The sequence below is a fragment of the Amblyomma americanum genome, chromosome 6, assembly GCF_052857255.1.
Source record: "Amblyomma americanum isolate KBUSLIRL-KWMA chromosome 6, ASM5285725v1, whole genome shotgun sequence".
Lineage (NCBI taxonomy): Eukaryota > Metazoa > Arthropoda > Arachnida > Ixodida > Ixodidae > Amblyomma > Amblyomma americanum.
Window position 1 is genome coordinate 116893303 of NC_135502.1, and position 12413 is coordinate 116905715.

General features: G+C 47.4%; 1 protein-coding gene across 1 annotated transcript in view; it reads left to right on the forward strand.

The window, feature by feature from the left end:
- Positions 1 to 2164: 2164 nt before the first annotated feature.
- Positions 2165 to 12413, forward strand: part of LOC144094037 (uncharacterized) — a 96128-nt gene continuing 85879 nt past the window's right edge. The window contains exon 1 of the mRNA XM_077627888.1: positions 2165 to 2352. Within this exon, the coding sequence (XP_077484014.1) occupies positions 2304 to 2352 (49 nt within the window). The 5' untranslated portion in view covers positions 2165 to 2303. The remainder of the gene's footprint in view (positions 2353 to 12413) is intronic.

Sequence of the window (12413 nt, forward strand, 5' to 3'; positions counted from 1 at the left end):
CGATCAGCTTTTGGCTTTTTACACCTGACAATAAGAGAATGGAATACCCTGCCCTATTCTGTAGTTAACACTATTGATTGCGATCAATTAATATCAGTACTAGAAAATAGTCTAAGAGTAGGTGTGCAAGGTTTATCTTGTGTTCGATTTGAATTGCATGCTTTTGTGTTTCCTTGTTTATCCTTAAATCCTTGAATATGATGTACTTCCTTGCATGTTTAAATGATTTTATATTTTATTCATTTTGTTTTCAATGCTAATTCTTTAATCCTTATGTTATGATGTATTCCTGCATGCTATTTAAATGTCGTTATATTACTGTTGTATTTTGTTCTATGCTTTTCTTGCATGACGTCCTTCCTTTATGTAATCCCCACATGGGCCTTTAGGGTAAATAAATGAAGAAAGAAAAGACATCATACAAGCAGCTGACAGCTTAACATACGCGGTCATATCCTCCGTCTTCCTGTCGTATAGTTTAGACAATCTGTTTTTCCTTTCAGTATATCAGCAGTGGCCGTAAGGCACGTTAGAGAAGACCTCTGTGTTTGCAAGTAAACAATCCAAAATAGACCATAACTCGAGGTTGCTACGGCACTTCAATGAAGAATGGCGTCAGCTTAGATTGCCTACTTAGAGTCAAAATACAGCGAAATGTTTCGACAGTTTTTGGTTTTTTCGGCAGTGGTGACCGTAACCCAGGTGTGGAAAATGTGTAATGAGCATTCGTTTTTCCTCGATGCATGCAGCGGAATATCCAACTTGCGCTTATCCTAGAATGCTGGCCCTCTCTAGATGTAGCAAGAAGTGGCAGTGAGGCCTACGCAGCAGCAATTTGCCTTGGACACAATGAAGTTGCGTCTGTCATGTGCAAACCAGCCCCGATAAAGTCCCGCCAAGGTGGCTGACAGAAGTTCGATAGATACTACGCTGAGGTAGAGCAAAACGCAGTGTTTACTGCTGTCGAAACTGGAACAACTTAACTACCATCGACAGCTTCCTGCCCAACCGTGCCTACCGGCGTACTGATAGTGACTCGGCCTGAAACGGTTTCGTTATTTGTAAAGCGTATTTTAATTTCGAATAACGTACGACGGAGAGCGCAACACCATAAGGACGGTGGCACTGCGGGCTGGTCCTGACGACACGCTTCCGCTTCAAAGCAGGTTTTTCACCTAAGCAGACTACACTCACTAGAAGGGCGACAGGCACACGGCTACAATAGCTGATGGAAGATGAGAGACGATTGCTTGCTTCCTACAGGCTTCTAGTATATCAACCTTCGTTGAGCTGCGGAGTTCCTCTGGATTCTCAAAACTCCAACGTTGAGGTCTCGGCGGCAAATCCTGGAAGCAGTAGCGAGTAGGCGCATTCATAGGACGTGAAAATGCGGAAATGTCCGTGTAATAAAGGTTGGCGTTGCGCAGTAACAGGTCTCCTTCAGTTTCTTCATCGTTTCAAAGGCAGTCCAGGTATCCTCCCCGCTCTGCTTTGAGCCCGTCGCTCACATGTTCGGTCGACCACTGCTGAGTAATCTGCCTCGCGCGGCGCTGTCGCCGTGCAAACTCACGGCGCACGTCGTCGCTTTGCGCCAGGCAGCGGCCAAATGCGCGTCTGGTAGGTCAGGGGAGAGGTCTGGCTGGTCGCGGCCATCCGCGCGAGTAGGGAGCCCAAGTGGTAACAGCAAGAAAACGCGTATCGGCGGCCCCGCTTACGTGCGGCGACTAACGTACGCCGAGGGCCCTTCTCCAACCAAGGACCGCTGCTGCCGAAGCCGAGCCGAGTTTCTTTTCCTCCGCGGCGGCCGCCAGCGTACGCTGGTGGGGGGCCCCCTTTCGTTTTACCGGTCCCGCGGAAATGGGTCACATTCGGCTGGTCGCGCATGCGCGCACCGCTCCCGTCTGGTGGCCCAGGGGGGGGACGACACAGGAGCAGTGCAACGCGGCCGGGCGAAAGCGAACGACGCCGTCATCTGGTCGGCGGTTCCGCGCAGCTTTCCTGGACGGGGCCGCGAGGAGTGCTTGTCTCAGAGCCTTTCCCTCCTCGGCCTCCACTCTCGCCGTTTTCTTTTTCGTTTGGACCGGCTGTGAGGCGAGGGGGAGGGCAGAGAGATTGAGAGTGCGATGCTCTGCGCGACTTGGCAGCGACTGCGATCTCGCCGAACCACCTGTAGCCAGCGAGCGCGTTGTTTGGCCGGCCAGCAGGACAGGCCGCCAGCAGTCAGTCGGCAATAGGGGGGTCCCATCTCGGGCCGCGTGCAGTGTGGTGGTGGATTGCTGCTCCTCTGCTCGGCCGCTCTCGGGATGAATGTCTGGATAACCCTGCTCGCTCTGGTCGTCACCTTGCAGACCGGTGAGTAGCCGCCGCTGTAGCGGCACCCTCTTTTCCGCTGCACGTCTCGATCGAAGCGCGAACGGGACCGAGGCACGTGGACACGAAATGTTCGCCGCAGGACCATATGGTGATCCCTCCCCGCCCGCTGCCCTCGCACTAGCGAGGCGTCGCCCGCCGAGGAGGTTCGAATCTGTGTCGGCGGCTTTTGTTTGCTTCGCTTTTTGTGTTTCTCTCCTCGAGTCCGTCTGGATTTTTCTCGAGCGGCGAGCCTCGCGGGGGGGCCTCCGACCGTTCTAGTTCTCTCGGGCTGCTTCCGAGATGATGTCATTTCCAGAAGGGAAGGCTTCGACGCGTCGGCTCGCTCCGGCCGCCTTTAACGATGCCCGGTTATGTGTGAAAAACCTGCGAATACGCGGCTGTTGCTTCCCCCGTCGTGCGAAACCGCCGAGCGTTATGGTAGTCCCTCCGTGTGCGCCGAAGGCGTCGGGGTTCGCCCTGCTCTTTCGTGGTCCAGTTTCTTTCCATGAATAGCGGGAGCGACGAACAGCGAACAGTGCCTCGGGCGCGCTGCGGGGAAGTGGTGGACATCTCTTTTTTCCGTTCATTAGAGGGCGTGATGTGCTCGTTATCGCAGCTCTTCTGGCTCCCTGGTCTGAGCTGCGTATTTTTCCTCCTGCATGAAAAGGGGGGCCTTGGATCGAATTTCACTCAGTGTTCGGCTCCGCAAAACTTGAGGTTGCGCTCCACGATTTATTAAGTGCAGCACGCTGGCAGAGTTTCACAACACAGCAGAGGAGTGGCAACGTTAAGATTTAATACAACGTTTAACATTATGTGTACTTTTCTGAGGATAATTTTCTCTTCAACTGAATATTATTTGATACGGTATGCGCCGCTTGCAGCCATGTCTCGGGTTGTTCAACAATAGAGTACCTGAATGGGAACTTTTCGGAACATCTACCACGTTCAATTAGAGCAAAAACAGGCCTCTGTTTGTTTGAGGCAGTTAAGAAACCTGCCGTCATTATGAGGCCGTTCGTCCGTTGGTTGCTCAATTAAGCATTTCTTGAAGACAGTTGATTCAAACTGTGTGCGTTTCTCAAGTCTTTTGATTACAGAGCTCGGCATTGTCCAGTAGGTCGGTTGCGGGCATCTCGGCTTTTACAAAAATGCAGCAACGTCTCGCTTTCTGGCCTAATTTCGCAACATTGCCTTCCTTGCCTCATTTGTGAAGGGATTACGATGGGGAACCTACTGATCTGTGTTCACGGTAGTGTAATTTCTTTCGCGAGGCTGTTTCGTCTGAGGGATGTCGCGTTTTGGGTCGACTCTCGCCAGCAGAGAGCAATATAGACTTCACTCACTGGGCAGACTGAACGCGCATAGTCCCCTAGCTGCCCCTTGCCGGACACGCCCGCCCTGCGGTGTCCGGGATGCCTCGACGAGCCTTGACGAGCCGTTACCGCGTCCTTGAACGAGCGAAAGGAGAGGTCCGCTCGATTCCGCGAGGAAAATGTGCCGTTACAGCTTCGGCCGTATAAAAAAGGCCGTATGGTGGGAGGGGGGGCCTGATCACCGGTTCAGAACGCCAAGGTTACCCAGAACCAGCGCTACCTGTTTGCACCTTGCACATCTTCAGCGCAAAGCCATCCGGTGCCGCGCTGTCCAGGACGCTCTGGCGCCTGTTTTTCGCGACGTTGGCTGCACGACAGAAAAAAAAATCTGCCTTTGACTTTTTGTCTGTTTTTTTTCTTTATCTAGCTTCGAGCGTGTCCGTGTTGCCCACACTAGGAGCTTTCATAACGGTTCTTGCTTGGACAACTCGCCGCACTCGACCGGCAGTATTTTTCTCCTCTTTTCTGTTTTTCTTTGGCTTCCTTGCGGGACTGAGTAAAGGCGGCTCGCGCCAGATGTCTAATGACTTTGCGGGCTTTTCGACCCGTGTGCGGGCGGCCTCTCTTGCGACAACCGACAATTTTCGTACCAGGGAGGTTGCGTCAGTGTGAGTTATGCTGCTGCCCGGAGGTGATTGTTGTTGTTTATTCACGCAGTATCACACACGTGCATTCATGGGGCGCTTAAGCGCTTGGGTTCAAGCTTTTCTTTATCTATTTGCAAACACTGTACTGTACTTGTGCAGGTTCTAATGCTTTTGACGAGAACAGATGTGGAATTCCGGAAAGCTGAATGAGTGGCGAAAGTTGTCTCATTATGTGACATTGTTATCTGTGGACTGTTTGCTTCGGATGAAAACTAGGCCTGCTGGAAAAGCATAAACAATATGTTTCGTACAGACACCACAAAAAGGGCCGCCGCGGTGGCTCAGTGCTTATGGTGCTCGGCTGCTGACCCGAAAGACGCGGGTTCGATCCCGGCCGCGGCGGTAGCATTTTGATGTGGTCGAAATGCTAGAGGCGCCCGTACTGCGCGATGTCAGTGCACGTTAAAGAACCCCTGGTGGTGGAAATTATCCAGAGCCCACGACTACGGCGTCTCTTATAACCTGAGTCGCTTTGGGACGTTAAACCCCATAAAAAAAGAAAAAAAACACGAATAAGCTCTCGACTGAGTAGCTGATGAAGAAGGAAGTTGTGCGTTATAACATCTGAATACAGGGTCCAGAGCGGTGAATAATCTTTGTCCGTCGATTCGAATAGTCGATGACGACCAAGCAGGGCGGACAGTCTTTAGGGCTGTTGTCAAGAAAATAGCGCTATTCCAAACAGGATCCGTGTAAAATGCTGATGAATCACAATAAAATGTCAACTATCATGGGGCTATGAAGTGAAATTGCTTAATAAGCAGCGGTTACCTGGCCCGTCACTAACTGACGTTCGGCTCCGCGTACGAACGATTGGTATCGAATGCTTTTTTGCGAACCCATTTGTATTGGCCGATGCCGGTCGTTTGCTAATGACGATTTTCGCAGACGCGCCTTTTACCGATTGATTCGCAGTAGTTATTTATTGTTTTCATTTAATCATTCTATGTACCGCACAAAGTGTGATCTGGGCACCTCAGAGCGATGAAACCGGTTGAAATGATAAGCGGGCTAACTGGAAAGTAATATTATTAACTCCTTACCGCATATCGCATCATATATGATACACCGCATATTCCTTGTCCTAAGTAATCGTAAACAGCGAAAAAGGTAGCCTTGCTAATTTGGTATCACAGTGTGCACTGCCCGAAAGCTATGTGCGAGGTATATTAACTTTCGGAAGAATTTCTTTGGTGGTTTCCTTTTAAAATGGGCGTGGAGGCAGTGTCGTGCGTATTTTGAAGAAATTCTGTAGATATAAAAATATTTTCGACATTCTAACTAGAGGGAGCGTTCTGGAAAAAAATTATCTCATAAAACAGCTCTTTGTCGTTTTGTTACAGCATCTGGAGAGCGATAGTAGTTTAAACTGCGTTGTTAGAGGAGTATGTGATACAGCATGCAGTTATGGGCAGCTTTATCGCTCTATGGAGTTTCATATTTCAGCCGCAGAAAATCAGTTCCCTGCAGCCGAGGGATTTTACATGCTTTTTCGCGTGCAGAAGATTACGTGCGCCTATTAATTAGTTACTCTGCCTAATTAACGCGGTGATAAGACACCAGCACGATTTATAAGGGGAAAGAGAGTGTGGTCTTACATCCATTCGGCAGGTGATGTCAGGGGCGGTGCTGTTAATCCTAGTGAGGACGCCGAAGAAGGCGATCTTCTGGTGTTGGAAGCAGGAAAAAGCTCTGAAGACAACAGAGACGAAGATAGAATTAAAGTATAAAGGAAGAAAGAAAGCAATATTAAGCTGTTATTGAAGTGAAAAGTACTTATGGCCAGAACGCAGCCCATAACATGCCAACGAAGAAGTATTCAAAGTGATGCAAAGGAATCTGATTTCTCTAAAACAGCGACGGAACGTGCATGATCGTTGAACTGCAAGGACATAGACAATCGAAGGAAAATAAAATGAAAAATTTATGCCGTAAAAACATGGCACTGCAAGAAAACCAGCGCCCCTGTTAGCTTGTTTCCAATTAATGCTGAGCAGGAATTCGCGATGGCAGAAAAAGAGCTGAAGGGTTCAATAAGAGCGCTCATCATTGAAACCAAGCGCATGGCCCTCTTGGTATTGCTGCCGGTTTTTGAAGGTCGCTTAGACGAGGACGCCTCTCACCCCTTTTTCTAGTGAAACGTGAGTGCTGTACGCCGCTCTTCATTAGTCCCGCGATTACGTTTGACTTGGACGACCAGTGGTACTGTGCTTCAATGCACCCGGCCAGTTTTCCAGGTGTTGCATTTAAAGTGCATTGCAACAAATGCCTGATGCGTAGAGGTGCCACGAGCTTCACAGTCATGCGTTTTACGGGACTGGTCTGGGTGGATATCTAGAAAAAAAAAAGATTTTCTTTCAAAAAGTTACCATTCTGTGATTTGGTATTGCAATTATTGTTCAGTTACGACTGCCTATATGCAGTTTTATACTTTAACAAAAAGTCTCCCTAAAGCCCCCTAAAATACCTCCGAAAGGAGAAGATTGGGCAGCCGTCGCCGTAGCTTAATTGATAGAGCACCGGACGCGAAATTCGGAGGTCGTGAGTCCGGATCTAACCGTCTGCCTATGGTTGTTTTTCCTTCTGCTTTTATTAATCCACCATTGATGAAATACGATAAATTAATATAAAACAGGCATCTCCTACGCTCTTTGGCTTCAGTGACTGTTGGCTTCCGTCATGTATGCCATAACGAGCACCTCTTTCTGTTCCCTTGTCCCCTAATTGCATTAGTGTATCATGCATGACACGCAAAAAAAAATCGTTAAAATGCAGCAACCAGATTGTTCTTCTGAAAACTAAGGTTGGTATGGATTATTTCACTCCAAATTGAGCTTATTGTAATCTTTTTAGCCTAAAAATAAAAATTTATGCAGCAAGCAAGCCTGTGCGATTGAGCACACCAGCCTGGTGACTTAAATCATAAAAGAAGCTTGGTGGAAACGATTGGGGCAGGTGTCCTACGCGGAGCGCTAGCTTAAGCGCTAACGTTCAAGTTTATTCCGCAAAGCCAAACCTCCCACAGCCTCCTTCTACACGCAAATTCCCAGTGCACAAGCTCCCGGAGCATTTCATTTTTACATGGTGCATCGTTCATTAAGTTGATTATGACTCTTATACCTTTGCTTTGCTTAACGTATTCAGGGTGACTGCTCTGCGCAATTATTGCTATGCTGAGTAGGATTTCATCTCTGTCTGGCTAATCGTAGGGCTTGATTCATGTGCATTATACACTGTAGTTTACATACACTTGTTTAAGTATTTTTTTTTCAGGCTGTATTGGATGTAGTGAGTTTTGTTTTATTACTGTTCATTTCACTTTGTTTTCATTCGGGTTTTGGTTTAATTTTTTTCATTGCATTCTTCCTTCAAGTGTTGCGCTTTAGACGTATGCGGCAGTTCAATGTCTGAAAATAAAGTGCGTCTTGCAACTTTGTTTCAACAGCGTCTGTAAATGCTGTAAATGTTCTATCGAGGGCGCTTGATAAGTGGTTTAAACTGAAACAACTTTTCATGTGTTCTTTTGTTGTAGCGCATTTCACAATATTTTCAGCTCAATATACTCCAATTATCTAAATTCTGACAAGAAAGATATCCGCCCTGTAGAAGAGACTGCAAGATGATGAGGGGCCTGTAAGCGAGAAAGCTAAAGAAGCTGGGCTACCAGAACAATTATGAATCGGAAAGAAAGGGGAGACAATAATATGCCTTTACTTCTGCCTTGTATAGTTAAACTTTTTCGTAAAAATGTATATCCCGCTTGTCAAGATAGCATCGTTGAGTGCCGATAGATGGCAGTGGAAAATGTTCTTCATATTTCTTTAACAGTAACTGATTTAGAATGCAGTAACGTTCATATAAAGTAGACACTCGGAAATACCAGAGCCCTTTAGGAATCAACATCATCATCATCAGCCCGACTACACACACTGCAGGGCAAAGGCCTCTCCCATGTCTCTCCAATTAACCCTGTCCTTTGCCAGCTGCGCCCATCCTATTCCTGCGAACTTCTTAACCTAATCCGCCCACCTAACCTTCTGCCGCCCCTGTTACGCATGCCTTCTCTTAGAATCCACTCCGTTACCCTTAAGGACCAGCGGTTATCTTGCCTTCGCATTAAGTACCGTCCTGCCCAAGCCCATTTCTCCCTCTTGTTTTTGACAAGGATGTCCTTAACCCGCGTTTGTTCCCACACCCACTCTTCCCGCTTCCGGTCTCATAACGTTACACCTATCATCGTTCTTTCCATGGCTCGCTGCGTTGTCCTTAACTTGAGCTGAACCATTTTCGTTAGCGTGCACGTTTCTGCCTCGTAGGTGAGTACCGGTAAGATACAGCTGTTGTAAAAGCAATAAGAAATTATAATTCTAAGTGCCTTTTGATCTTGCTTGTGGCTCGTTTATAAGTTATATCTGAACTTCACTAAAAGGAACGAGATACTATAAGCCATAAATTTACACGGCGTGTGGTGTTGCAAGCAGTGCATTTATTGGGTTCTGTTCTTGAGATGGGCTAAAGTGATGTTAAAAAAACAAAAGCGCTGAATCTTTGTTTCTTTTTGGATTTGCTAGCATATGCCACCTGTCAGCAGGCATCAAATAAATATGAGAAGTGAGCTTAGCTAACTATGCGCTAAGGGTTCACCGCGTTTTTCCAAGCTGAACATTCCCCTCTTCCCCCCCCCCCCCCAAAAAAAAAAAACGCCTGCATGCTTAACCGCAGTCATCTGCGGCATAATCGCGATATGTTCCTTAGTCGGTCAATGCATTCGAACTATTGTCGTATGAATCATAGTTCATGCAGGTGAGACTGGCCCGGCTATAGCTATAGGGACAAAGGGTGTCACTGATAAGCAAAATGACGTGTTCGTAATGACACTTTAAAGCCGAATACCAACCCATAGATATGCAATGCGTAAAGGCTGCCCATCTCCGTACGTAGCAGTTAAACCATAGCCTTGTAAATATCGTAATTTAACTAGAGGGCTCATACTGCAACATCTGTGCCCCCTTTGCAAATCTAACCCAGCAGGAGGGGTATGCTCCTCAGCCATATGCAGAGCCTTTACTGCACTCCTACACACCAAAAGGTCCTGAAAGGTAAGGACAGGAGTTCTCCTTGTCTTGCACCGATTTAGAGTTTAAGGGCTGCCATAAGTTTCTTGCTACACGCCAAAGAAGCCGAAGCTATAGATCGGCTACTTTGGCAGAGGCTACATACCACAATGAGCTCAGGTAAAGAATAAAAGCGGTCAGAACATGAAGAAAGACAGAAACAAGCAAAACTGCAATAAAAGCTAGAAATAAAGGTGTTCTAGAAAGAAGACGCGAAAGGAAGCAGAAAGTTAAGAAGAGAAGATGCAAATGGAAACAAAGAACTTTGAGATTGTACCAAGAAAACATTAAGCGAAGTGGCCAATAGAATAGCGCATAATTTGGACTGTGTGCGTGATTGCCTGCGCGCGTTTTGAGAAGAGCCGAAGGTTGGGAAAGGGTATCGCAGCCGCGAATGAAGACCATAGTGTTGCCTGCCCCCAGTGGAGCTTCATCTGCGTCTATGCTTTGTTCTTGCGCGCCGGGCTCGGGTGAGGGTGAGAGTGGGGGAAATGGGAAGGGGCTACTAGCAGCACTACTAGCTCAAGTGTGTGTCAGCTCCCTAGGTCGTTACATTACTACGCCCCCTCCTCCCTCGTATGGGCACCCACGCCGAACAGTAGCTCTCTCCTGCGCCCGGCACGGACCGTCTGCGGCACCAATCTCCGGGCTGCCGATATTACTTCGTCGGCAGGGAAGTCTTTGACCAAACTGTTTCAATTTTCCCCTCGAGCGAGTTTGCAAAGAGGTAATTATTGGGGAGGCCGTACTTAAGGCTTGCTCTTTCTCAATCGCCGCCGTCAGGAGCTTTTGATTTGGCTCCACGTGATGCCCACTCCGTAAGCGGCCTGGGAGAAAGTAAACACAGCGGGAATTAAAAATAAAAAAACGCCTAAAGCGACCCGAGGTGGCGATTTCCATGGGCCAACGAGCGCCGGCTCTCTCTCTCTTTGCAGCTTTTTAAACACCATTATTACAGACCAGGAGAAAGGTCTTCGGGGAGGTCTTAGAGAGCTCCAGTTAATCATTGTACGCGCTAAGGAGCACGTTACTGCGGCGGTGTATCAGCTATGACACGTTTCGCCTAATCAGTTATTTTGCTGCTTCACAGCTTCAAGCACGCCTGTTCTTCTGATGTGAGGCGAGTTTATACTTTCTGAAGACGATGAAGAAATTTACTTGCAGTAAGGGGCAAACGAAGGAGCCTGTCGCGAAGGCCTGTGAAAAGAGTTGGGAAATTTCCAGACTAGCGCGCATGCAATGTACTGCTGTAAATAGTTGTACCAAACACCATACCTGCCACCAGAAAATTGTTCTGGTATGTCGACTGTGCTATCGCAAGTTTGCTTAATTCGCCGGTTTATAACCATCTCTGCTACCCCAGTCAGCAGTATAACTTAAAAGAAACTTTTTCCTATTGACTATCCCGCTGTTTCTTTGCCTATTTCTTCACACGAAGAGGCGACTTCAATTTTATTTTTAGCGCGAAAATATTTTTTTTGCAGAAATTAAGCTTTTCAGTTAACCGATATAACCTGCTCACATTCCTAAGGAGTGCTGTTAATGGCCTGAACCAAATAACCGCTTCGCAGAAGTTTTCTGCTATGAAATTCGGCCTAAGCGAATGCGTCGTGCGGAAAATGACAGCTTTCTCAAGCACTAAAAAATTTTAGATCATGAAAGGCACAGCGCCAGTTTAAACACGGGACTGTTAGCGTCATCTATTCCCGCTTAGTGGCGTTGCCAGTGTTATTTGGTAGGGTATGCCGCTAATTTTCTGGGTTGTGTTTTCATGCTAAGACTGAAACTTTCCTATGCCGGTCATAACGTGTTTCAAGGAACGTTTGAAAAATTTTGGACGAGAAAGAAGTATTCTTAGCAGTTTCAAGGTGGCGACGCCTAGTGCATTTGAATTTCTGTTTTAGTTTCTCTATTTCTTTTGTTCTTCCTGATAGGCTTTTTTGATGACAAAACCACTTATTTTTATAATTAACATTACTGAAATGCGTGAGTATTTAAAGTTATTTGCCCAGAAGGACATCTACTCGCAGTGACGAGCTGATGGCTGTTTCAGTATGGTTGAACATACCATTAAACCTCGCGCACCGAGTGTAGGGGAAAAAAAAAAAAAAACTTCTGCTGGTTTAGCATTGCTAAGCGTGGACAATTTTGTGAATGCAATTTTTTACAGGTGGACACCACTGCCAATACCTGAAGGCGCGATTGAGGTGTCCACTTACCAAGACAGCCAGTTATGCACCTTTCCTTTCCTCAAGATAAATGGAGTCTACGACGTTGTCTACACCAACGTCAAAGAATCAAATGAACGCAGGCGGCATAATGCTAATAATAATAATATTAATTGTTTTTGGGGAAAGGAAATGGCGCAGTATCTGTCTCATATATCGTTGGACACCTGAACCGCGCCGTAAGGGAAGGGATAAAGGAGGGAGTGAAAGAAAGAAAGAATTAGAGGTGCCGCAGTGGCGGGCTCCGGAGTAATTTCGACCACCTGGGGATCTTTAACCTGCACTGACATCGCACAGCACACGGGCGCCTTACTGTTTTTCCTCCATAAAAATGCAACTGCCGCGGTAGGGTTCGAACCCGGGAACTCCGGATCAGTAGTCGAGCGCCCTAACCATTGAGCCACCGCGGCGGGTCGGCATAATGCTCCAATGTCGCGTTTCTGCCAACAGCGCAAACGCAAGCAGCAAACATCTCTCTGCAATTATACCGCCACGTAGCGCAATGAGCGATTGAGGTGTCCACTGACACAGGGGCCAGTTATGCACGTTTCCTTTCCTTTCGTGGCTATCGCGAACAGATGGAAGTTTATGATGAAGACGACGCGCTATGCAAAGAGCGTGAGTGTGGCATTTTAGGACGAGGTGTGATTGGTTGCAGCGATAACATAGTGCTTTCGTGCATGGGCCAGCGAAGCT